This window comes from Aedes albopictus, chromosome 3 (assembly GCF_035046485.1).
Source record: "Aedes albopictus strain Foshan chromosome 3, AalbF5, whole genome shotgun sequence".
In the NCBI taxonomy this organism is placed as follows: Eukaryota; Metazoa; Arthropoda; class Insecta; order Diptera; family Culicidae; genus Aedes; species Aedes albopictus.
The window spans coordinates 443,297,871-443,325,670 of NC_085138.1; the positions used below are offsets into that span (position 1 = coordinate 443,297,871).

At 38.8% G+C, this 27,800-nt stretch overlaps 1 protein-coding gene across 13 annotated transcripts in view; it reads left to right on the forward strand.

The window, feature by feature from the left end:
• LOC109425937 (hemicentin-1) overlaps window positions 1–27,800 on the forward strand; it is a 365,357-nt gene that overhangs the window by 285,899 nt on the left and 51,658 nt on the right. For all 13 annotated transcript variants that reach the window (XM_062856649.1, XM_062856650.1, XM_062856648.1 and 10 more), the window contains exons 4-9: window positions 12,125–12,292; window positions 12,438–12,596; window positions 12,784–12,860; window positions 13,167–13,265; window positions 26,614–26,773; window positions 27,359–27,649. In XM_062856649.1, the coding sequence (XP_062712633.1) occupies window positions 12,125–12,292; window positions 12,438–12,596; window positions 12,784–12,860; window positions 13,167–13,265; window positions 26,614–26,773; window positions 27,359–27,649 (954 nt within the window). The remainder of the gene's footprint in view (window positions 1–12,124; window positions 12,293–12,437; window positions 12,597–12,783; window positions 12,861–13,166; window positions 13,266–26,613; window positions 26,774–27,358; window positions 27,650–27,800) is intronic.

A 27,800-nucleotide genomic window follows, 5' to 3' on the forward strand; every position in this document is an offset into this window, starting at 1 on the left:
GGGGTGAGGGGGGATAGGTGGCTACGAGCCATGCATTAGGCATGGGAAAAAGGATACCAGGGGGAAGAGGGTGTTAAAAATCGTTCAAAAAATGCTACGACATTTATGAATCCCCCTCTCCCACTCCTAAGGAATATTTTTAAGATTCATTTATTATTTCCATCCTGTATTTTTTAAGAAACCCTTCCAAGAATTACTTTATGAATTTCTCCAAGGATTCCTTTAGAAATCTCATTAATTGGAATTGCTCTGAGATTTTCAATTTTTTTTTTCGAATTTTTCCAAGGATTTCTTTTTTCTTGATATTTTCCTAAATATTCTTTGGGAATTTTTCGAGAATCTTCTCAGAAATTCATACAAGATTTTCATTAGGTACTTCTGCTAGTATTCCATCAGAAATTTCTTAAATGGTTTGTTCAGGAAATCTACCAAGGATTTTTTCAGTAAGTTTACCAAATATTGTTTTAGAAATCCTACCGAAGTTTTTTAAGAAATTTTCCGAAGGATTCCATCAGAATTACTGTGAGATTTTCGAACGAATATCTTCCAAGCATTTCAAAATAACATTTTTTAAAAATGCCGATCATAAATAAGTCGATAAAATCTTTTAGAAATACTTCTAAGAATTCCCAGAAAAAATCCTTCAGTGATTTCGACAGGAGCACCTTCGAAGAAACTTTCGAAATTCTTCCAAAACTACTCTTCGATTTCTACCGAAAGTTTTAATTCATTCAAGAATCAATTTGAAAATTCTTCCAGTAGTAAAATCCCTAAATAATTATTAAAACAATTCCTGTCAACACGATTCCTCTTACCTACGATTCCTATTACTTAAAGGAATCTTTTTCGACTTCTTCCAAAGATTCCTAAGTAAACTTCTTCAAGAAATTTTTAGGTATTTTTTCCAGCATTCCTTTAGAAATCCCTGCGAAGAATACCTCCAAATGGGCCCCTTAGAGCCACACCAATAAAGCGTGGATATTCAGCATTATCATCCTAAGGTAGGCGGTTTCGATTCCCAGTCGATTCACGAACTTTTCGTGAAGGAAATTTCCTTAACTGCCTTGAGCATAGACAGTCTTCGTGCCTGCCACACAATGAACTCGATATAGAAAATTGAGATAATATTTCTTGATGATTGTTGGGAGTATGGCTGTAAAATTATCTAAGAGAATTCCAATACAAATTACTGGAAAATCCTTGAAGTAATTATAAATAATCTGCAGGAATCCTTGAAAAAGATAAAAGGAAGTATTTTAGAGATTTCTAAAGGAATATCTTAATAATTTTTTGAAGACATCCCGTGAGGAATTTCTGAAGAAATCTCTGAAAGGATTACTGGAGGAATCTCTGGAGGAATCTCAGGAGAAATCCTGAGGATTTCCTGCAGGACTTTCTGAATGAATACCGGCAGCAATGCCTTAGGGAATTTCTGAAGGAATCCTTGGAGGAGCCTTTGGAAAATTCCTAGGAGGAATCTCTGGTGGTTCCTGGAGAAATTTCTGGAGGAATTCCTGAATGAATTCCTGAAGGATTTCTTTGGAAAAATTCTGGAGGAATCGCTAGAGGAATACTTGGTGAAATGCTAGGATAAATTCTAAAATGAGCTCTGGAAAGCAATCCTGGATGAATTTCTGGAGTAATGCCTGCAGGAGTTCATTTGTAAATACCTGAAGAAATTCCTAGAGAAATCCCTGGAAGAATTCCTGGATAAAATCCTGGAGGAATTCCTGGAGGAATCCCTAGAGGAATTCATGGATGAATCCATGGAGTAATTTCTGAAGAAATCTGTGGTGAAATTCTAAGAGAAATCGCTGGAAGTATTTCTGAGAAATTTCTGGAGCAACTCCAGAAATAATTCCTTTAGGAATTTTGGGAGGAATCCCTGGAGAAATTTCTGAAGAAATCCCAGGAGGAAACCCCGATGGAATCTCCTAAAGAATTTTAGTAGAACTTTTTTGGGGAATTATTGGAATAATTTCTGGGGGTATGCCAGGAGGAGTTTCCGGAGGAATGCCTGGAGGAATTCCTGGAGAAATCTCTGGATGGATTTGTGGAAAAATCCCTTGAGGAATTTTGGGAGGAATCTCTGGAGAAATTTCTGAAGAAATCCCTTAAGAAATTCCTAGAGAAATTCCTAGAAAAAAATTGAGGAATCCTTGGAAGATTTACTAGAGGAAACTCTGGAAGAATTTTAGCAGCAATTCTTGGAAGAACTCTTGGAATAATTCCTGGAGGAATTCCTGAATGAATGCCCGGAGAAATTTCTGGATAAATTCTTGGAGGTCTTCTTGAAATAGTCTCTGGATGAATTCCTGGATGAAATTCTGGAGAATTTCCTGGATTAATTCTTGGAGGAATCCCAGGAAGAATTCCTGAAAAAATCGCAGGAGAAATTCCTGAAGAAATCGCAGCAGTTGGTACGGAAGAAATCGCAGAAGAAATTCATGAAAAAATCACGAAGAAATCCCAAGAAGAGTTCGTAGAGAAACTTCTGAAGGAATCCTTGTAGCAATTCATAAAGGAATTCCTGCAGTAGTAAATTACACTCACTCTATGGAAAGTCGCCTTCATAACTTTCTCATGAGTTTGGTATGCTTGTGCGACCCTTCCCGAGCAGAAGGGAATAACAACAGCATAAGAATATGTGTTATTTTGGCATAATAACTTAGTAATGAAATAAGTTATTTTCATGTTATTAACGTAACAAATTATGTTATAAACTTGGCTATCATAAGCGGCAAAATAACAAAAATCATAAAAAAAAATGTTCCTGGAATACCAATTCAATAACATGTTTCGTTAGTTCGATAACAACATAATAACAATGAATTTGGGAAATATTTCAATAACAAATGTTGTTATTTCAAAGTTATTGATAACAATCCGAAAGCAAAATTAGTTATGTTATCAAACTAATTACAAAGTAAGTAATAATCCTAGGGTTTTGTACCATTTTGGCAGGTGTACCGATTTTTGGCACTTGCCGCTGTAACTAAATCAATTTTCTACCTAATTGGCACACGAAGAGTTACGTACAGTATCTAACCCTATACAAAAATTCAAATCAAATGGTTTGAAATCGACTTAGTTGTAGCATCAAGCGCCCAAAATAGGTACACCTGCCCAAATGGTACAAGGCCCTATATAAATAACAAAACAAGCGTTTAGAGCACATCAGATCTAGTTATCATATAAAATCAATTGAAAATTACACAACGAAAAGTAATAGATGAAATTTTTTTCTAATAATACAAGATGTACAGAGCATGGCTTGCTTTTTGTGCCCCACCCACAAAAACTATACGAGTGCCTCGGGTGAGGCAGTTGGCCAACTAACACATTTCTAAATATACCGTTAAATTGGTGTACGATTGGAATTATTAGTGTTACGTCTATTTGTTTGTGCTAGCAGGCTACCGTTGTAATAGAATGACAATTACAAATAGAGCAAATCACCAATTGTTGCACACTTTAAAAACTCACCAATTGTTGCACACCTCAAAACAAAAGCATAGAGTGTGAAACAGAATCGGCAAGTTTTTAAGCTGTGCAATAATTGGCGATTTGTTATACAATTACAAAATAATAAAAGTCGGTTAAGCGGTTAAAAAGTTACAATTATTTAAAAATTTAAGGAATTGGAAAAACATTTTTTAACTACCCTTTAAAACAATCCTAGACCTATAGCCTGGAACACATAGCGTTCGTCCCTAAGAGGTCTGCGTTTTTTACAGTTTTCCCATGGGAAAAACACCTACAAACTCATCAAGTAAAACAACATTCTGAGGTCCACTATATCGAACTTCTGAGGAATAGCTACGAATATACGTAACTAAATACTAAAAAAGGAACATAAAACAGGTCATAATTATCGAAGTGTTTATTTATTTATTTATTTTTTGCTAGGTTTCTAGCTGCACTCTGAATAGAGTTGAAACCTCTACACTAGACCCGAAGATAGAAAAGAGTACGTAATCTTTCAGAAGCAGTTTGCCAGCCGTACGCGGAAAATGATATCCATTAAGACACTGTTGCAACTGGCTCAGAAAGTTACGGTAGAAGATTGGAAAGTTTTCAATTGGTCAGTCAGTCAGGATTTGCCTATGGTAGTGTTATGGTCACACGGTTTGTATTTGTCTTCTTGTTTGATTTTGTGGTATGGTTCAATATGTTTTACTTCTCGTCAAATCAGTTGTCGTGTGTTCGTTTTTTTTTCATCGAATCAATCGAACCCTGTATGTTAAAATATAGTCGATCCTGTGTCAAATTGTTTTCTTGATTTTGCTAATCGTTTTCTACTTCTCTGTGTTCATCTCTTGTGTCCTTAAATTATCGGTCCAAAACCCACAGAAACATGTAACTGAACTTCTGATATTTTTCTGTTGTCGTCATAATACCATCTAAGAGATAAACAAAAATACGCCAAGTTGGTCAGTTGATTGCAATAAAATTTTAACATAATAAAGATTTCATGTCAACTTTCATTCCGCTACAAATACTATGAAAAATATTCAAATTCGTTCAATTGTCCTATCGATCCTACCTAGATAAACCATGTCATTTTCTCAAGCGTAGCCTAGAAATGTCAACCTAGTCATACACAAGTAACGTTGTTCAATTAATAAAAAGCAGTCAGTTTTTGTTCAAAATGTCACGTCGAACACATTGACGTCAACAATGCGTTTAAGTGTTCGCACGTTAGCTTCGAATCTATCAGCACAATTAAGTGCTGCAAATCTCCTTCCCACTATTGATTCCTCGGTCGATTTTTATTGCTATATGACCAACTAGCATTGCAAAAATTCGAAAAATCGACTATGACATTAATAAATTACTAATCAAAATCAACCGAGAAACGTGGGAAATAGAGCCCAAACAACATTTTGAAGTCAACTGGCTGTAAAAGGTTCCAAAACCTGTCACAAATCCTATAATAGTTTTATTAGGATTTGTAACGATCATCATAACCTTCTCAAACCAACCGACTTGGAACTATTGTTTGGGAATAGACTCTACTAAGCCCCGGCGGTTCCTCCGTGTTTATCGAGCATGACTAATGCATATGATTAGCTATACTCCATCTGCAGCAGCCGGTTCGTGATGAACCATTGCACACTGGGCCAGGAACAGAAATTAGCAAGACAAAACCTCTAGCACATTGGGGTTACGTCCTATCAAGTTGGTGTCTTCGGCAAAGTTGTTGGGTTTTATCTGCGCCTCAAATTGCGCTTGGAATTTAGTTCGTAAAACCGTCGCATAGGTGGCGCTGCGGTGCTAACTTTTTTATTTTACATCCTAGAGCTTTGGCGTCTTCGGCAAAGTTGTAGAACAGGCAAAAATATGAAAAGTTGTCGAAGACACCAAAACTGTAGCTCTCAAAATAACAAAGTTACATTGAGTTTTATAAACGAACGACTTAAATTTTCGGTTTTATGTCATTCTTTTGTTTTTCGGGCTACATGTTGCCATGGCAACAGAAAACAACAATCGCAGTAGTCGAACAAGATCGTACATTTGAAATTGTATTTCACTCTTGCAACAATCATGCGTTTTTAGGAATAATATATACATTTGTATTACTAGTAGAAATTCCTGTTTAATGTATATGAATGTTATATCGCTAGCTGTCGATGTGCACTTTCCTCATTTTGCACGAATCAAACGCATTTTTCGTAGGTTAATTCACTTCTAGTATCTTTTATACTTTTGTTTCATGCATTTTAACATCAAATCATAAACAATATCAACAGCAAAACTGAAGAATGTATCAGATAAAAGTTAACAAATTACACTGGTCGACAGTAGATCACGCACTTTGACCACTTGATCCATTTCCGAAGGATTTTGGCCCGCTGATTCCGAATCTGACTTCGGAATTGCTGTAACACGTACAGTTTTTGAGAAAAATAGGGTTTTATTCACAAAATTTCTTATTTTTATAGAAAACAAAATGTTGTCTTAATATTTATAACTTTTTTATCTGCTCATCATAACCAGTATTTAATTCAATAGATTTTGATTCACTGATTCAGAATCTGTCCTAAGAATTTTTTGTAAAACGTAATTTTTTTGAGAAAAATGGTTTTTTTTTTACAAAATTTCATATTATTAAAGAAAATATACTATTGTCTTTTTAATTTCAATTTTTTATCTCATTTTAGCCAATATTTATATTTATTAGATTTTCATCCACCGATTTGGTAACTAACCTAAAAATCTCTGTAACACGTGCAGTTTTTGAGAAAAATGAGGTTTTATTCACAAAATTTTATATTTTCAAAGAAAATAAAATATTGTCTTTATAATTTGAAAGTTTTTATCTACTCATCTTAATTCATATTTTATATTTAAAAGATTCTATTTCACTTATTGGTATTCTCACCTATGAATTTCTGTAACACGTAAAATTTATGAGAAAAATATTTTATTCACAAAATTTCATATTTTCATGGAAAAACTATTGCCTTTATAATTTTATTTTTTTTATCTGCTCATCTTAACAAATATTTATGTTTAATGGATTTACATATACTGATTCGAAATCTGACCCAAGAATTTCTGTAACACGTACAATTTTAAATTATTGTTGGCGTAAGTAAAAGGAAAACACAGTCTGGGTAGTTGCCAAACTGGGCAGCTTCAAAGTTGCAAATATATTTCGATTAATTCAATAGCATATACAAAAAAAATGATCTACTTACATTTCTGGGTAACAACCTAATTAACTTGCGCTACAATGGGGTTTTATTTTTTCTCAAAAAATTCACGGGTTACAGAAATTCTTAGGTCAGTTTCCGAATCATTGGATCAATCTTTTAAATATTGGTTAAGATGAGGAGATAAAATTTAAAGACAGTATTTTCTTTTCTCTAAAAATATGAAATTTTGTGTTTTTACTTAAAAGCTGTACGTGTTACAGAACTTCTTAGGTCAGTATATGAAAATCTAGTAAATACAATTATTGGTTAAGATGCGCAGATAAAAATATGAAACGGAACGATCGAAACTGTACCTGCTCGTGAACGGGAAGTTCGAGCACCGGAAGCTGCTGTTCGTAAAGCAGCGGGTGGCAGACGAAAACTGCACGCACTGTGGCAACCAAGTTGAAACGCTCCGGCACAAATTCTGCGACTGCGCTCGCGTCGGCCCGGCTTGGACGGTCCTTCAGCGAAGATTGACAGGCACAATGGATGGGTAGAGACGACTCACGTTCGAGGATCTCGTGCAGCCTGCTTTGGCAGGAATGAACAGAACACAACGAGTGGCAATTCTTAGAATATTTATAAAATACATCGCCTTTGTAAATGACTGTTACAATGCAATTGATGTAAGTGCTTTGAATTTTCACTTAGAATTGTAAACTTTTAAATATTGTAAACTAATACTAATAAAACCAACTTTTACAAAAAAAAAAAAAGACAACAGTTTATTTTCTATGAGAATATGATTTTTTTTGTACAATTCCATTTTTCTCTAAAATTTTACGTGTTACAGAAATTCTTAGGTCAGATTCTGAATCAGAATATAAAAATCTATTAAATACAAATATTGGTTAGGATGAGCAGATAAAAATATTAAACTTATAAAGACATATGAAAATATGAAATTTTTTGAATAATCCCTACTAAATTTTTACCTGTTACGGAAATTCTTAGGGCACATTCTGAATCAGTAGATCAAAATCTTTTCAATAAAAAAATGGTTATGATGAGCAGGTGGAAAATTGAAAATTATAAAAACAATACTTTATTTTATATGAAAATATGAAATTTGTGAATAAAATCCTATTATTCTCAAAAATTGTACGTGTTACAGAAATTCTTAGGTCAGATTCCGAATCAGTATATGAAAATCTTCTTCTTCTTCTTCTTGGCGTAACGTCCTCACTGGGACAAAGCCTGCTTCTCAGCTTAGTGTTCAATGAGCACTTCCACAGTTTTTAACTGAGAGCTTCCTCTGCCAATGACCATTTTGCATGTGTATATCGTGTGGCAGGCACGAAGATACTCTATGCCCAAGGAAGTCAAGGAAATTTCCTTTTACGAAAAGATCCTGGACCGACCGGGAATCGAACCCGTCACCCTCAGCATGGTCATGCTGAATACCCGTGCGTTTACCGCCTCGGCTATATGGGCCCATGAAAATCTATTAAAACAAATATTGGTTGTGATGAGCAGATAGAAAACAATTAAAATTATAAAGACAGTAGTTTATTTTCTATGAAAAAAAATAAAATTATAAAGACAGTAGTTTATTTTCTATGAAAATATGAAATTTTGTATTTAAAATTCTATTTTTAAAACCCTATTATTCTCAAAAATTGTACGTGTTACAGAAATTCTTAGGTCAGATTCCGAATCAGTATATGAAAATCTATTAAAACAAATATTGGTTGAGATGAGCAGATAGAAAAAAAATAAAATTATAAAGACAGTAGTTTATTTTCTATGAAAAAAATAAAAATATAAAGACAGTAGTTTATTTTCTATGAAAATATGAAATTTTGTATTTAAAATTCTATTTTTCTCAAAAATTTTACGTGTTACAGAAATTTTTAGGTCAGATTGCAAATTATAATATGAAAATTTATTTAATATAAATATTGGAAAACATGGGCAAATAAAATAATAAAATTATAAATACAATTGTCTATTTTCTATGAAAATATGGAATTTGTGAATAAAACCCAATTTTTCTCAAAAAAAAAAATACGTGTTACTAAAATTATTAGGTCAGATTCTGACTCAATGGATCAAAACCTATTGAATATGAATATTGGTTATAATGAGCAGATGAAAAATTTGAAATTATAAAGACAATATTAAGTTTTCTCTGAAAATATGAAATTTTGTGAATAATACCCTACTTTCTTAAAAATTTTACGTGTTACAGGAACTCTTAGGCCAGTTTCTGAATCAGTGGATCAAAATCTATTGAATAAAAATATTGGTTATGATGAGCAGATGGAAAATTGAAAAATATTAAAACAATATTTTATTTTGTGAATAAAACCCTATATTTCTAAAAAAAATTACGTGTAACAGAATTTCATAGGTCAGATTCCGAATCAGTATATGGAAATCTATTAAATACAAATATTGGTTGAGATGAGCAGATAAAAAAAATTAAAATTGTAAAGACAGTAGTTTATTTTCAATGAAAATATGAAATTTGTGTTTAAAACCCTATTTTCTCAAAAATTTTACGTGTTACAGAAGTTCTTAGGTCAGATTGCAAATCAGAATATGAAAATCTATTGAATATAAATATTGGTAAAGATGGGCAGATAAAAAAAAAATTATAAATACAATAGTCTATTTTCTATGAAAATATGGAATTTGCCAATAAAACCTAATTTTTCTCAAAAAATTTACGTATTACTAAAATTATTAGGTCAGATTCAGACTCAGTGGATCAAAATCTATTGAATATGAATATTGGTTATAATAAGCAGATGGAAAACTTAAAATTTTAAAGACAATACTAAATTTTCTTTGAAAATTTGTGAATAAAACCCTATTTTTCTCAAAAACTGTACGTGTTACAGGAATTCTGAAGTCAGAATCGGATTCAGCGGGCCAAATTCCATTAGAAATGGAACAAATGGTCAAAGTGCGTGAAAAAAGTTTCAATTTTGTCGACTAGTGTTATCCATTCACGGCCTTTGTTGGGTTGTTAAGATAGCGCACAGAAGGTATATTATTTTAATTCACTAATATATTTATAATATTAAGTGTGATTGAAGTAAGCAGCATTAGCATGCGGAATATTGCGGGATTTTGTTGAACATAAAACTGTCAATGAAGTTGGTGGAATCTTAAATGAAAATTAAAATCAATTGCCCCGATGGTGAAATGTTTTAAAAGATGCTCGTGAAATTTCTCAGGAAACGCATTACGCTTGATATAATAATTAGGGTGTTGGTGTCATAAGTAATCACACGCTCCCAAATTCATCCTATTTGAAAACAAGCGATTACGGCACCGTTTGATTCCGTTCTTTTTGTTTTTTTTGTGTGCTCACTTCTAACCAAAATACAAAAATAAGAAACAAAACAAACAACGCTTCAAACCCGTGATCTTCGTAAGATGAAAATGGGAACCATATACTTAAAAAGGGTACGAATACTCTATTAGCGAAATAAAAAAAATCTACCTTTAGCCATTCTGCTATTTTGAAATCGCACAAAAACTGTAAAATTAATAATTCGGAAACTTTTATCTGACAAATCTTTCAGATTTTCTGTTGCAGTTGATATTGTTTCAGATTTGACGTGAAAACGGATAATACAAAGGTAAAGTTGGGACTCATATAAGACGCTGTCAACCACTTTACGCCAACCACAATATCTCAGCTACCTTATATCCGATACATTTTATTTTTTTAATTCGTTTGGGCTCAAATCAGGCTCCTATTTAGACATATCAAATACTGAAAATAAACTTATTTGGATGCACGACAATCTGGAATTTTCAGTGGACGTAAAGTGAGTGGCAGCGTCTTGTAGCAGTCCCGAATGTTTAAAAAGGTTCAAGAAGTGAATTTACTCACCTACATGTGTTTCATTCAGGCAAAATCAGGAAGGTGCAGATGACGCTATATCACTCATATACACTAAAACAGGGATTTCTACTTCTAATACCTAGACAAATGTATGTATTATTCCTCAAAACGCATGATTGTTGCAAGAGTGAAATACAATTTCAAATGTACGATCTTGTCCGACTACTGTGATTGTTGTTTTCTGTTGCCATGGCAACAGGTAGGCCGAAAAACAAGAGAATGACATAAAACCAGAAAATTAAGGTTGTTCGTTTATAAAATTCAATGCAACTTTGTTATTTTAAGAGCTACAGTTTTGGTGTCTTCGACAACTTTTCATATTTTTGCCTGTTCTACAACTTTGCCGAAGACGCCAAAGTTCTAGGATGTGAAATAAAAAAGTTAGCACCGCAGTGCCACCTATGCGGCGGTTTTGCGAACTAAATTCCAAGCGCAATTTGAGGCGCAGATAAAACCCAACAACTTTGCCGAAGACACCAACTTGATAGGACGTAACCCCAATGTGCTAGAGGTTTTGTCTTGCTAATCTCTGTTCCTGGCCCAGTGTGCATTGGAGGCGCATTAAAGTGTTAAAAAGGTGATATGTTTCACTAAAGAACACTACATTACAATAATCAAAATGAAACTCCTTCACTTTAATACCGTCAACCCCTGCGAACTTGGCCAGGGAATTATCGAAGTGTTTATAAAATAATAAACTGAAAAGCTCGTTCAGTTTCAATTAGAGAAACTACTTAGATCATACACACGGTATGCTGTAACCAATGTGCTGTAAACAAAATCTCGAATGATGTAGTTTCAATTTCAAAACTTGTTATTGTTGTGCTATTGTTTATTCAATATTTGTACACTCTCAATAGTATAATAATAACTAAATTTGTTCCATAACAAAACATATGATTAAAATATTATTTTATAGGCGTATGTCAATAGCTTGATCATAACAAAATAAGATTGTCAAACAAAACGTGTTATGGAAAAATAATGCCTTGATAAGTTGATAACAACAAAACAAGATATAAAAACAGATTATGTGATTTGATAGTTATTAGTTTGATATTCCCCTCTGCTCGGGTTACTGTATTCGAAATGGTTTTAGATTGCAATGTAAAAGGCCTTTAAACACAATTTTTAACAATATGCTTTTGCACTGAGATAATATTCAGGCCGAACATTTCAATAGATCCTAAGTGCAGATGGAAGGCTCTCTTTAAGTCTCCTCTCTTTCGATTATAACGTGCTTGTATTTATAAGTTTTATTTAACTTCTTACGTCGGAAGGTAGATTAAATAATCCTTTTCCGAACTACACATCACAAATTGTCAAAATATCCACTGTGACATCGTAATAATGTAAAGATAATCGGAACAAAGAGAGCCTCTCTTTTGCAGATTGGACCTTTAGATATGTTTGTCGTCATATCAAGTGCATATAACTCTTCGCAAGGGAACCCCTGTATCTAGTATTTAAAGTAGTGATATTTTTCCGTTAAACAGAGTGTTCCACATCATTAAACATTGTTTGTCACCTTATCGTTTATCTCCTTGTCTTATTTCAGCCATTCCTTCTGTAATAGCACTTCAGGATGGCAGTAGGAATAGTATTAAGAACGGTTCTCACATTGGACCAATGCGGGAGGGTCAGGATCTGCAAGTCGTTTGCGAAATATACGGCGCCCGTCCAGTACCTGTGATAAGTTGGCATCGGTCGGGAAGTGTTGTTAGAGGTGAGATCATGAAGTGTACACAATATATCGAAATAATTACCGCGAGGGAGGTTAACTGAAACCTCAAATGGTTTCATTAATCACACAACAAAACCACCAGACTCAATGTTTGCATTTTCCTATCACCCCCGCTCTCGCTAAACAGATTCACAGATTGTGGAGGATCATAATGGGCTGTTTACAGTAAAGTCAACATTATCGCTTACCCTCTCGCGCCAGGAGCTGGGCGCCACCTACATCTGCCGCGTCGAGATGAAAGAGTTGTCGCTGGTTGTTGATAATCATTTTCATATCGATTTACAAGGTAAGCACACAGCACACCGGTGTCAGTTATAGTAAAAACAGCCCTCTAGGCCTGTTCGTTGGGTGGAAAAATCTGCCCACCATGCCACACTTCTGTTGATTCAACACTGTAGCAGCAGCTCTTCTCACACTTGTGCTCCGTTCGTTGTACTAACCGCTGTTCTCCTCCCGTTTCTACCATTCCACAGTGAGACCTACAAAGATCAATTTATCGGGTGTCGAACATCACACGGTGCAGGGTACCAAAGTTTTACTACAGTGCCAGGTAAGCGGAAACCAGTCAGCCGTTAAACGTCCTTTTCCCTTTGTCCCCACCCCCCTTGCCTTTTCGGGGGTCTTCCTGGACACTTTTTCGCTCATTTCATCCTTTAACGATTGCGTGCCGAAGGGCAAGTAAATTGAATAAATTTGAATAATTAAATTTACTTTTACACCTTCCTCCATCACGCCGCCGCCGCTCCCATGTGGATGTGGATATGTGCGTTCGGCTGTGTTCTCAACAACGTCATCAACTTGACGCTTCCTGCTTCCTGTCGCTGCGCCACGCCGTCGTCTGCTTCCGATCCCGAAGGTAAGCGGCGCTAGACCGGCGGCCAACATGACATGGTACAACTCCACCAGGTTGATACCGGACGAAACGAACGAAATCACCGCCGTCTCCACACAAACGGTAAGTAGCTATGTGGGTAGTAGTAGTATACGGAGCACTTGGCTCGGTCGGTAGTCATAAGCGAAAACATGATGGGGCTTGGCCGACAGAACGACTCTTGGAATGACTACGACATCGACTGGGATGGTGCAGTAGAATGGCCCGGAATTTTCTAATCTAAAATTTCAAACCTTTCTTTCCTTATGATCTCTAGTGTTAATTTGGTGGACGCTTCCAAGTGGTTGAAGTTTCCATTTCTTTCAACCGGAAACTCTGATCTGCTGAACAACTTACTCAAAGTTGCCTTTCCAAACTTGATGACATAGGTAATTTTCTCACGTGACCTTGGACCACCCTAAGCAACACAATGATAATGACAGACGAACCCATTCACCAGGTCCGTAGTTTGGGCTTTTTGGCGGCGACGGCGGAAGGGTATTACCACCCGTAACGACTTTAACAGGTGCTTAAAGTTGGGCTTTTATTGTTTCAATGTGGTCGAGGTGGTGAAGCACATTTTTGATGGAATTTCATTGTTTTCCTACGGTGCGTGGGAGCCATCGAGGAACGGTTGCCTTCTCATTATTTCGAATGATTATTAGAGGTCGCTAGAAAGGTGCGATAAATTTAGATTTTTGAGGGAGTTCATCATTGTTGAATTCACCAGATGATGTCTTCTGAATCTGTTTAGAATACTATCTACCGGCATGAAGTATTAAGCTTTGTTCAATTAGGACTTATTTGTATTACAGCTGACTTGGTCAAAAGAAGATCATTTTTTCAAGAAGATTTGCGGCTCTGCCATCTTACACGAACCATCAAATGTCGCCGAGAATTTTATACATAAAGCCCTCAAAATTCTGAATGTTCTCCGGTCCACCTCATCTTTGCTTCGGGATCGTATTTATTTTTATTCCTATTTGTTGTCCCGTATCTTTAGGGCGTCTCATATCCCTTCCCGATCAAAAGTGAATACCTTAGTGAAAACCAAAAGCTGATAAGAGCTTTGGTAGATATAAGAAATAACATAATGTTATCGATCTCAAAAACACATACAGGGTGTTAGGTTCCTGAGTGCAAACTGTTGAAAGGGTGATAGAGGTCCATAAATGATAAAAAAATTGTTCTACGCATATGGTCAAATCTCATCCGTTAAGTAGTTATTGAATTTTCCATGTTTTTGACTGTTTTTGCCTTAACTGGCTATAACTTGAAAATGGTCAAAGTTATCGCAGTTTTTTGACCCTTATTCGATAGATTATTGAATTTTCGATTGTTTTAGTTAAATAGCTAAGTTTTCTAGAGCAAATAGCTCAAAAGTAGTGTGTTTTAATTTGTTTTCGTCAATTATCTTTGAAAAATGCGTTATAATTTAAAATTCTTTCTTAGGCAAAGTTGTGGCCCCTGTTCCACTCTACATTTCGTTTTTTGACATCAAACTTCTATTTCTTATCGTTTTCTTGCAATTTCGATTTAAACATCTAATTTCTGATCATAAATTTGCCACTGCACAGTGGTCGAAATCGATGATTTTGCGATCAAAATTAAAAAACTTTTTTTAGATTGGTTCTAGAGGTTTGCCGTGTTCTACAAAGATTTTCTGCATGTTAAAAGGCGTCTTTTGATAAAATGTAATTATTGATTAATCCCCCTAGAAGTGAGATAAAAAAATATTTTTTCAAAACTTTTTTTTAGAGGTTTGCGGTCTTTGGCAAAGTTGTAGCCCATAATATATATATATATAAATAAAAATGGAATGGTGTCTGTATGTCACGAATAGGCTCAAAAACGAGTCAACGGATCTACACCAATCTATCAGTGTTTCGTTCGTGCAGGGCTCCGACGTGTTCGTACGAAAAAATAATGAAGAAAAGTGACCGGGAAGGCAAGAAAAACGGGAAAATCAGAAATTTAATTTTAAGGGGCATTTCTTCATGGATCCGGATGTCAAAAAACAGAGTAGGCAGGCAGTACGATGTTTGCCGGGACTGCTAGTAAGACAAATAATTTCGTAGAACATGGCAAAGCTCCACCTCTTACGGTTTCGAGAAATGGAGCGTTTTGTACGATGTACCCCTAAAACTAGTTTTTTCAGTGTAGCTTCAACATATAAAATCCAACAGTTTTGTGACCTTCTACAAACTTGTTCAGGACGTCAAAATACACATTTTTTCCGAAGATGTTAAGTCATTATATTTTTCTTGTATTACACGCAATATAATAAGATTTTGCCTTGTATTCAAACCACCTTTCCCACTATTGCCCACGAGGGTTTCCACCACCAAGTGATAGTAAAAAGTCTAATCTTTCAACTACCGACTGGGCCATCTGCGTCATTTTGCGCCGGAAATACTTACTTAAGGTGAAAGTACACCTTAAAATATGATAAATTAGCCTATAACTTTTTTGTTTTAAGATATAATGTCTTAACATCTTCGGAAGAAATGTGTATTTTGCCGTCCTGAACAAGTATGTAAAAGGTCACAAAACTGTAGGATTTTATCTGTTGAAGCTACACTGAAAAAACTAGTTTTAGGGGTACATCGCACAAAATGCTCCATTTCTCGAAACCGTAAGAGGTGAAGCTTTGCCATGTTCTACGAAATTATTTCTCTTATTATGGGCTACAACTTTGCCAAAGACGTCAAACCTCCAAAAAATATCTTGAAAAAATATTTTTTTTCACTTCTAGGGGGATTAATCGTTGATTACATTTTATCAAAAGGCGCCTTTAAACATGCAGAAAAACTTTGTAGAACACGTCAAACCTCTAGAACCAACCTGAAAAAGTTTTTTAATTTTGATCGCAAAATCATCGATTTCGAACACTGGGCACTGTCAGGGTAAGCACTGTGCCGCACATTTAAATTAAAATCGCAAGAAAACGATAAGAGCTAGAAGTTTGGTGTCAAAGAACAAAAAGTAGAGTGGAACGGGGGCCACAACTTTCCCAAAGGAAGCATTTGAATTGAATACGCATGTTTCAAAGATCATTGACAAAACAAAATAAAACACGCTTTTTTGAGCTATTTTTTGCCATTTAATAGAAAAAAAATCTTACGAATAAGGCTAAAAAAACTGCGATAAGTTTGACCATTTTCAAGTTATAGCCAGTTAAGGCAATAATAATCAAAAACATAGGAAGTTCAATAACTACGTAATGGTTGAGTTTTGACTGCATGCGTAGAACAATTTTTTTTCACCATTTTTGGTCCTCTTCACCCTTCAAAAAGTTTGCACTCATTAACCTAACACCCTGTTTGTTGAATATTTATCATTCTGAAGTAATTGCAACAAATAACAAAAAAACAGCTTAATCCACCTAGTGGTGATAGTGCCTTTCTCGTCGAATATGTACTCATCTTTCCGTCGATGCAATCAATCTTGTCTTAGGGTCAGTGATCAGCCCCAAATCTCTGTGCTTTGGTAACGGACGAGAAGGGGGAAATTCTCATAACTGCAATCTGGGACTGTACCACCTACGAAATTTCTGAATCCTGAGAATACTTTATTAAGAAAAAAAGTCTGAATCCTGAGAATACTTTATTAAGAAAATCAAGAATTTTATCAAGGTCATCATCGAATTGGGGCACTTATTCCGACGTAATTTCAACGCATAGGCAGAGCTGAAAGTATCAGTCCTTTCAGTTGACTGCTTGACAACCTTCACTCGAGGCTGATCCATACCAAGATTACAATTACAAGCCAGGATTAAACTTTTTCACAGATCACTTTGACAAAGTTTTTTCTGCATATTTTGGCTATATTTTATTATCATTGGTTACAAGATTCATGTAAAATTTGTAATGTAGTAATTTGAATTGTCAATGCTATATCCCATTCTAATATTAACCACATTGACATTACAAAGCTCGCCCTTCAGTAGCATCTAAATTTTGCGCAGTAATCAGACGCAAATAGGGATTCGGGGCTGATGCGCTTAAGTTTTAATTTTTCATACAAAGTAGATACATCCTACTGTATATTTACATCTCAGGAATCTAAAATGGTGTGATTTGAGGAAATCGCTTTAGTTTTTTGGTTTTTTTTACACATATCTATCGCTTGCATTGATTTAGTTCACTTTCGTAATTCCGCTGAAGCACCCAACGCTGCTTCTGCAACACCACCGGTAGCCTCTTATGGAGTCTGAGCCTATTTTCATTAGCTTATCGAAATGTCACGATTCGATGTGTTCCATGCATGAGTTTGGTATATTCTATATTTGGCCACTTTTGACGAAACTCCCGGAAATGATTCCGGAACACTACCGGCATATTTGAATGTGGTCTGAGCTTATGTGAATGCTAACTGTTAATCAAGTTACTCGGAACTAAAAACATAAGATCAGGCCCATGAGAAATCCCTGGAGGAATCCTGGGAGGAATCCCGAAAGGAATTTTTGCAAAATTCCCAGAAGCGTTCCTTAAAGGAAACTCGGAGAGAATCCCGGGAGGAATCCTTGGTAGAATATTGGGAGTATTATTTGGAACAATCCCTGGAAGACTACCGACAGAAATCCATGGATGAACCCGGAAAGAAGCACATGAGAAATTTTTGGATGATTCCCGAAAGAAATATTCTTGTGTCTTTCCCCAAATCCCCAAATAAACCTCGGGAGGAATCCCCGGATGAATCCTGAAAGAAATCCCTGGAGGAATGCAGAGATGAGCCCCGGAAGAAAAACCCTAGAAGAATCTCTTTTTTTTTTCTACATTTATCCAAGGAAGGAATCTTTGGAGGAATCGCTGGAGGAATCCCTGAAGGAATCCCTGGATGAATCACTGGACGAGTCCCTGAACGAATCCCTAAAGGAATCCCTAGAGCAATCCCTGGAGGAATCCTTGGAGGAATCCTGGGAGAAACACCTGCAGAAATCTTTGAAGAAATCCTGGAGGAATCTTGAGAGGAATTCCACAATAAAACCTGGAGAAATTCTTGGAAAATTCCCTTATTGGACCCCTGGAGGAGTCCCCGGATAAATACTGGAACAAATCCCGGGACGAATCCCGGGATCAATCCCGGAAGGAATCCAGGGAGAAATCCCTGGAAGAATCCCGTGAGGAGCCCCAGATGTAATAACTGGAGGAGTTTCACGAGGTGTCCCGGAAAAATCCCTATCGGAGGAGAGAGGAATCTTCAGAAGAAAACCTAGATGAATACTGTGAATATTGCATAAATCACCGGAACAATTTGTTCCCAGACATCTTAGAAAACTGCAGTAGAATCACTTGGCATTATACATAGGACCTCACGATCAAGGCGACTTGCTCCGCCAAAGCTCCGTTTCTCAATGAGGCAGCTTCAAACTGACAACCTCGTCATGATGGTTGCTGTCACTGCTGCTTGCTAGGGGCAGGGCAGGCAGGAGGAATGGCAGTATCCTTTATTCCCCAGAAATACCTAGAGAAATATCAGGATGAATTCGTAAAAGAATCTCTGGAGAAAATAAATCCATGATAGAATCGCAGGCGATTTTTTTTAATGAAATTAAGCTTGAATCGTCCGTATTTTAGCCAAGGAGTCCATAAAGGAAACTGGTTAAAGGTACTGAGAAAACTAAATGCTTTTGTGATTTTTGCTTTACGGTATTGGAAAAAACCAGTCTCTTAAAGACTATAAGTGAACCAACCAGTGTCTTGACTTTGAAGCAGGTCTGCTTGCTGTTCAAGATTGGCAGGCACAAATATAACTTGACACTTCTAGTACTGCTGCTGACGCTGTAAGGGCGTGGCAAACTAGATGTTAGTCACACGAACAGTCGCGGCATTGAACTTCTGTGGCTAGTTATTCTTTATACTGTATTGATCCATTGTCAGATCGTATCACCAACCATGGGTGACTCCTAGATCGACAACGGTTCTCCTTCCCTACTAACAAGAATTACTTCCTGAGATGGCGCCGTTACTGACCTATTTTTCCTGTTCGAGTCTGTTATTGCGACCTTTTTTAGATCTATTGTGACAACTAAACTTAATATAGTTGAGAATTCTAGAACTATGCACATTGCTAGTCCCAAGCCCCATTCATTGCACAGTGGGAAAAATATGTATAAAACGCGAATAAATTCAATATCTCTGCTCGGAGTGGATAGATTCGAATGAATTTTTGACACAAACTGCAAAAACCTCTCAGATAAGGAGGGAGTCATTCGCCGCACGATGTTGGAAATTAGTCTACTAAGCTCGTTTTACCCGCTCTCTGTCTCTCTCACACACGCCATTTTGAGTAAATCCGCATCTACTCCCGACTGGCGTGCAAAATAAATGACTTATTTAACTCGTATTTGTGTAAAAACTTCCATAGTATCGGCAATTTGATATAATGTTGGTCCTCCCAACAAACATTTTTGCTGTACAAGAGTGGAATATACCACTCTCAAGCAAACTTTAGCTTAAGAACGGCCCAACAAACCACATATCACCAAACGCTACCTACTCGATCCCAGCCGACGAAGTCTCTACATCCTTTTTTTCCGCCGTCGGATCATCCTTGCCTTTGGTGGGTTCTCCACTCGAACCGGCCACTGGTAGGGCTCTGTTTCGTTCGGCAACGAACCTCGTCTCCAACTCGACACCACAGGCAAGCACCAACTATCCAGTCCCAGCGCTACCAAAACCTATAAGGTTCTGTTTACAGTGGAACATAAATGGCTACTATAATAATCTAGCGGATTTGGAACTTCTTGTGACCGGCGATCCTCCATGGATTTTGGCCCTCCAGGAGGTGAATAAGGTGACGATAGATCAATTGAACCGCTCCCTTGGCGGTAAGTACACCTGGCGTCTCAAACGAGGAACAAACTTCCGGCATTCAGTAGCTATCGGCATACTAAACTCCATTTCCTATGTTGACCTCAACGTGGACACTAACCTCCCGGTTGTCGGCGTCAAGCTACAAGGGCCCATCCAAATAGCTGTAGTGTGCGTGTACCTACCATGTGGTAACATTCCGGATCTCCATGGTGAACTCGAAAGTGTACTCAGTCAAATTCCTGAACCAAGGTTGCTACTCGGCGATTTCAACGCCCACCATCCAGCGTGGGGGGGATTCGTTCCGACTCTAGAGGAACAGCGCTTTTGGAACTATTCGAGTACAACGACCTCAGCATTCTCAACGACGGCTCTCCGACATATCTGAGCGGGAACCATTCAACTGCCATTGACATCTCCCTCGTGAGCAGGTCCATAGTCCAACGCTTCTTCTGGAGCATTAACCCGGATCTATGCGGCAGCAACCATCATCCACTGCAAATCTCGGTGGCAACAGAAGCACCCACAACAACCAGACGCCCCCGCTGGCTCTACGACTTGGCGGACTGGGCAAAGTTCAACAACACAGTCCGTACTTCGCTACGACCTTCCAATCCTGAGGACATTTCTAGTTTCACCACCGTCCTCGCCCAAGCGGCGGATTCGTCCATTCCGAAAACCGGCAGCAGACCCGGTCGCAAGGCGCTGCACTGGTGGACACCAGAAATTAAAGCCATGGTCAAATCTCGTAGGAAAGCTCTACGAGCCGTCAAAAGGATGGCCCCTGATCACCCCGACCGCAGAGCAAAATTGGATCATTATCGCCTGAAGCGAAACGAATGCCGGCAAGCGATCCGAGATGCCAAAAGAGCCTCTTGGGAACATTTTCTTGAGAGCATCAACGCGTCCCAATCTACTGGCAACCTGTGGTCCAAGGTCAACGCACTCAGCGGCAAACGCGCCGCCACACCAACCACCGTTTGTTTAAACGGAACCTACACGAACGAACCGAATGTCATTGCGAATGGACTTGGCAAACATTTTGCCGAATTGGCCTCCTTCGACGGGTACGATCAGAGCTTTGTTCGCGGGACCGGCGCTTCTGCAGTAGACGTGGTCAACTTCTATATTCCTCCCGTTAGCAACCAACTAGACATAAACCAACCTTTCTCCTTCGGTGAGCTCCAGCACGCTCTGAGCCGCAGCAATGGCAAATCCGCTGGTCCTGATGACGTCGGATACCCCATGATAAAGAATCTCGATGGAACTGCAAAGCTCACCTTACTCGAGCTAATCAACAGAATGTGGCACAACGATTCTTATCCGCCCGAGTGGCGAGAGAGCTTCGTCGTACCCATACCGAAAACAGGTTTACAAACACGGGAGCTCTCTGGATTCCGACCAATTGCCCTGACCTGCTGCCTTTCGAAGGTGGTAGAGCGAATGGTCAATCGTCGGTTGACATACTACCTGCAGTCCCACAACCTTCTCGACCACCGGCAACATGCTTTCCGGCCTGGACATGGAACCAATTCCTATTTTGCTGCTCTGGGAGAAATTTTGCATGAGGCCAGCTTGAACAATCATCATACGGAGATCGTCTCATTGGATATCTCCAAAGCTTTTAACAGAGTCTGGGCACCTCTGGTTCTCAAAAAGCTGGCTAGGTGGGGTCTTGGCGGCCACATCCTGCACTTCATAAAGAACTTTCTATCCGACCGTTCGTTCAAGGTGTTAATAGGGGACACCAAGTCAGCATCCTTCAGAGAAGAGACAGGGGTACCACAAGGATCCGTCATCTCAGTAACTCTTTTCTTGATTCTAATGGACGGGGTCTTTGAGAACCTCCCGAACGGGGTTCATATCCTTATCTACGCAGACGATATTATTCTCATAGTATCCGGCCCGACCGCCCCTGCCACTCGCCGGAAAGCCCAAGCTGCTGTTACGCGGGTCGCAAAATGGGCTACATCCGTTGGTTTTACCATGTCAGCACACAAGAGCGTCCGCTGTCATGTCTGCCCCTTCAGACATATGGTGAAAGGCCGGCCTATTACCATTGCCAATCAACCAATCCCCGTACGAAAAACGGTTCGGGTTATCGGGGTTGTGATCGACCGTGGATTGACTTTCAAGCCGCATTTTGAAAACATCAAACACAGCTGTCGGAGTCGCCTCAACCTCATCCAAACACTATCTAAGCCTCATCGGAGCAGCAACAGAAAGATACTCTTCCAAGTGGCAGCCGCCACCATAGACAGCCGCTTGTTTTACGGTATCGAACTGACCTACCTAGCCATCAACAACCTGATCACCACACTTACTCCGGTTTACAACCGGTATATACGGATCATCTCTGGGCTCCTCCCTTCAACGCCAGCGGATGCAGCTTGCGTTGAAGCCGGGTTACTCCCATTCCGACACTGTGTCACCGCAACACTTTGTCGCAAGGCTGCCATCATTGCTGAACGCACCTCCAGTAATAATAGACCCCCTCTTCTAGTCGAGGCTGCCAAGCGACTTCAAAGCACTACCGGTCTAACACTCCCACCAATTGCGAAGTGCTTGTGGTTCGGTGAACGGGACTGGCGAAACCCCACACTACGCTTCGACAACAGAATCAAAGAAAACTTTAGAGCTGGGGGCACGTCCATACATCTGCGACTATCAGTGGCGGAACTCCTTCGGACGGCCTATAGTGATCATCAAAAAAGGTTCACTGACGGCTCGCTCTCGACGCTGGGTGTTGGAATTGGGATAGCTGGGGAAAACCTTGCGGTCAGCCTAAGCCTCCCAGATCAATGTTCAGTGTACTCCGCCGAGGCGGCGGCCATCCTCCACGCTGCAACTAAACCTGCGGACCGGCCTGTCGTGATTATCACAGACTCGGCCAGTTGCATCTCAGCTCTGCAATCAAATACCCCCCGTCACCCTTGGATTCAAGCCACCATCAAACAAGCCCCACCAGGAAGCACCTTTTTGTGGGTCCCTGGACACTGTGGTGTCCCTGGGAATGAAATGGCGGACCACTTGGCAGGTTCCGGGTATTCTGGCTCTCGCTACAAAACAACTGTTCCTTTGCTGGACCTAAAACGCTGGATCACCTCATCTATTCAAGACGCCTGGACGAGCGAATGGGCCCACTACCGTGGGACCTATTTGCGGAAAATTAAGCAGAGCACCAACGCCTGGGCGGACTTGAAATCTAAAAAAGAACAAGTCCTCATCTCACGACTACGAACGGGCCACACCAGGGCCTCCCACAACCTGGGAGGCATACCTTTCCACAGAACTTGCGATATCTGTGGGATTAACAACTCGGTCGAGCATATCATCTGCGTCTGTCCAGCCTATGAAGGACCCCGGCAGATGTATGGGATCCCCGGAAGTATACGCGATGCCCTCAGGGATGACTCATCAGCACTTGCCGCTTTGATGTGCTTCATTAAGGATGCAGGCCTTTACTTTAAAATATAGCACACTCACTTCTTGCCATGTTCAACTTTTTGTAATAGTTAATCGTGATTCCTCAAGCACTATGTGATACTTTGCAATCGGTCCCTGTTTACAAAATTCGTGTTTTTTGTCCATTCAGAATTTTAATTTACTAAAAAGCCACCTAAAAACTTTCAATGATGTATCAATTGTTTTGCGTTTTTAAATTTGTATTCTATTTGTTCTCATGCAAGTGTGCTAAATAACTTCGATAAAACTCTGTACATTAGCTCATAAGGAATACTTCTGTAGTTCTTTTTCTCAGGCGAGCCCCTCTGGCTTGTTCTGCTTTTCTATGACCCGGGATGAACCTGCCTACGGCAGAAAATCCCCGAATAAAGAGATAAAAAAAAAAAAATTTAGCTTAAGAAACTGCTATTCAGCTAGTAATGTTTCTTGGGCTGCTCTTATCGATTGCGTTCCACTCCGGGCGGTGATGCATGTGAAAATTCAAAGTAATAGGGTATACCGGGATTGTTTGAAGATATTTTAATTTTTAAGGCCGTGCGGTGAGCCAAACCAGCTGCATTCGATACTACCGAAGGTTTTACACAAACACGAATTGAATAAATCATTTATTTTTCACTCTAGGATTTTTCCAAAATGGTGAAAAAGAGAGATAGTGGGGTAAAACGGGCGCAATACACTGATTTCCAGCATCGTGCGGCGAATGACACCCTCCTTATCTGAATCTGTTGAGATTTTGGCAGTTTGTGTCAAAAACTCATTCAAATCCATCCACTCCGAGCAGAGATATTGTTTTTATTCGCGTTTCCCGGGTAGAGGTGAAATACTGTCGATTAAAACCTGATATTGCACAGTGGCTGATTTCGTCATTTTAGCGCGCTTAATAAATAACTTTTCAACTATGACGTTTAGCGTCATGGTGTTTTCGAGAAAGTTTTTCACTATCACAAGGAGCTTCTTTTGAACTATTGTGGAAAATTATCAATCCGCCTAAAAGTGAGATAGAAAATTTATTTTTTGAATTTTTCAAAATACAAGGTTGGCGTCTTCACAAAAGTTGTGTATTTTACCATTATCTATAACTTTGTAGAACATGAGAAAACTGTAGAATCAGTTATTAGAAAGTTATTGCGAAAAACCCCTTTTCAAGGGGCTGATGATAGAAAACGTAACGTATTTTGAAAAGTAACGGAGTGACAAACTTGGCGTCTTCGACAAAGTTGTTCCAAACAACATGTTCTACAACTTTTGTGAAGACACCAACCTTGTATTTTGCAAAATTCAAAAAATAAATTCCTTATCTCACTTTTAGGGGGATTGATGAATTTCCACAATAGTTCAAAAGAAGTTCCTTGTGATAGTGGAAAACTTTCTCAAAGACATCATGACGCTAAACGCCATCGTTAAAAAGTTGTTAATTAAGCGCGCTAAAACGACGAAATCAGCCACAGTAGTGTATTGGTTTGATAGATATAAGAGATAAAAGATCTGAAAATGATATCTGAAAAACGTTCCTGGAACATCTGAACAATATCAAAATTTGACATTTTATAATCAAACGAATAGCCCGCTGCTATTGCTTAGATCTTACAAAATCTTAACATGATATTATAATGATGTTCCAGGAGTAAATTTTTGATTTTATGTTAAGATCTTTTATCTCTTATATCAATCAAACCCATATCACTTTTTGATCTCCATATCAAAATATTGAGATCTTTTCCTCTACCTATTTTTTCCATTGTGCATTGTTTCTCTGTGCATTTTCGATTGCTCCGGTCAATCTTGGAGTACCAACCACGAAAATTGTGCGATCGTCAATGAACAGGTATTTTTTTTTTCATTTGCCTTTTGAACTAAAATGATTCTATAGTAAACGCTTACAGAGATCAAAAATGGTCTAAAAAGTGGTTTCCGTCATAAGTATAAACTGACAAACTGTAAAGAACTTGTCGGTACTGAAATAGGAGAACATACGCATTTTCGGCAGTTTTGTTTTCTTCGTAATGGAGGGTTTTTTTTTTGGAACCGGTTGAACCCAGAGTTGGCCTTCCCAACCAATCTGAATTATATGGCCAAGTTTCAGGTAATTTGGCCGGCAAAAAACCCTATGACGATAAGAACAAACCTGCCAATAATACCCAAGTCACCCTTTTAGGCTGGTTGTTGTTAATTTGCTTTTATTTGTTTACTACTGGGTACTGCATTTCTGTTGAACTAATGGATTTCATATATAGTTATCTTTCTAACCTGTTCACTGTCGATATGTGTGACCGGTCATTAAATATGTAAGCTCTGTTTCACAACATTGTACAAAGTCATAGAAATTGGCGTAGCCAACAAAAAAAAATCTCATAAATGAGAATGGAATCTGTAAAGGCTGCCGCTGATAAAAAAATATTGAACACTATCGTAGGCGGGTGTTATTTTTTACTTCCTTTTTTTACTTTCTCATTTTTTTTCACGTTGTTGACTTTGTCAGTAGTTCTACAATAAAAACTGAACCAAGTGCACTCTAGAATTCATCGAAAAAACACAGCTTATTGACTTCCAACCAATATCAATTGGCAGTTTTCATCGAACCACTTGCTACTTCACAAACAAACTAACCCAGAAAAGGTATCGAACAGGAAACAAGCATGATCCAGTGTCAATTAATCATATCTGATGGCCCTTACTGGAGCTGCCGAGAGCGAGCATGGAGCTTCGAGCGAATCGAACATGCTCATTCGTCTCGTCGCTTTTTCCAATGTATGTTATTGGTCCTTTTTCGTCAACATTCCCGACATTGATCTTGCTTCGCACATCCGTTTGTTGAGCGGAATTCCTACTGCACTACTGGCACAGCACGCCGCAACTCCCGCTAAATTTGGAATTGATTTGACTTTGATTGATACCACGCTGCCGCTGCTGCGCTGGGTCCGTACTCGTACATATACGACGAATCGACTAGTTTTTGGTCGTTGTTGGGACAATCCCAACAAATCGACCGAACTGACGACGGACGGACGGACGGGCTGGCTGACTGACTGACTGACTGTCTGACTGACTGCCCCAGTAGAGCGGAAAGAACATCCCGAAAAACGACGACGAGCCGTGGAAATAAGGCTAACCGCAATATTTCTTCTTCGTTTCGACTCTTATTTTTTTTGCAGTACCTCCAAAACGACGGCACATTCGAGACCATCAGTCAGATGATTTTCACCGCAACCCGCTTCGAGAACGGTGCATCGATACGCTGTGAGGCGGACAACATTGTGATGCGCCAGGACGGAGACCGGCCACTGCACGACACCCTCACCCTCGAGGTCATGTGTGAGTATCCACTACCGCTGCTGGTCGGATTTGTGGAACCTTTTCCCGATTCCGATGACCGAGGGGTGTTCAAAGTTTTTAGGTTTCATAGAAATGTTCATCTGTAACTAAACCAAAAGTTCATGGTGCTAAAAAGTTTATATTATGATTACTTCTTGTTCAAACTATTATTCCGTTCATTTTTTTTTTGTAATTTTTCAGTATCAAAATAGTAAGGACAATAATTCATTTATTAAACAACATTTAAGGCATTTCTGTGAAACTTTCTCTGAGTGACATCACTCCAGCAACTTGAACACCCTCTGTTAACGCCCCTTCTCAAAGTCCCATCACTCATGCTCACCGCACATATCCCACCCTGCGGGTTGGCATTAAATTGCCCCACGCGATGACATGATTTATGCCCGCGGTGGATTATGTCGCTCCCTGTGCCCCAATGAAAATGCTAACCCACATTCGGCGTGTACATTTGTTTTACTCATCCTCTCATTTCTCGTTGACGCCCATCCAATCCCATGTTTTCTGTATTGCCGTATCTGTCTCATTTGTCTTTCGCGCTAAACTGGACATTGAAACCCGAAACAGATCCACCGGTGGTCCGGGTCGGAGCGGAGAATATCACAGTCAACGAAACGCAGGATTTTCTCCTCAAGTGCGACTACGAGGCGAATCCGGCCTCGCTCGAAAGTGTCAAGTGGTTCCGAAACGATCAGGAGATCAAACTGGACAGCGCCCGGCACGACGGCGGTAATCCGGAGAATATCGGGCTCATCATCAAGAACTCGACCCGGGGCGACATCGGAGCGTACAAGTGCGAGCTAGCCAACTCCATCGGGAAGGACCTGTCCGACAACGAAATCAATGTTGACGTGTTGTGTATGTATAACCGTTGTATACTTTGTAGCATTTTCATTTCATGATAATATGTACACACAGGTATTTGTTGGGGGGGCTCTCATTGCGTGTCAGGACGAATTTATGACATGTCATAAATTGCACATCGAGCGAACAGTTTTATCGTCTAGCT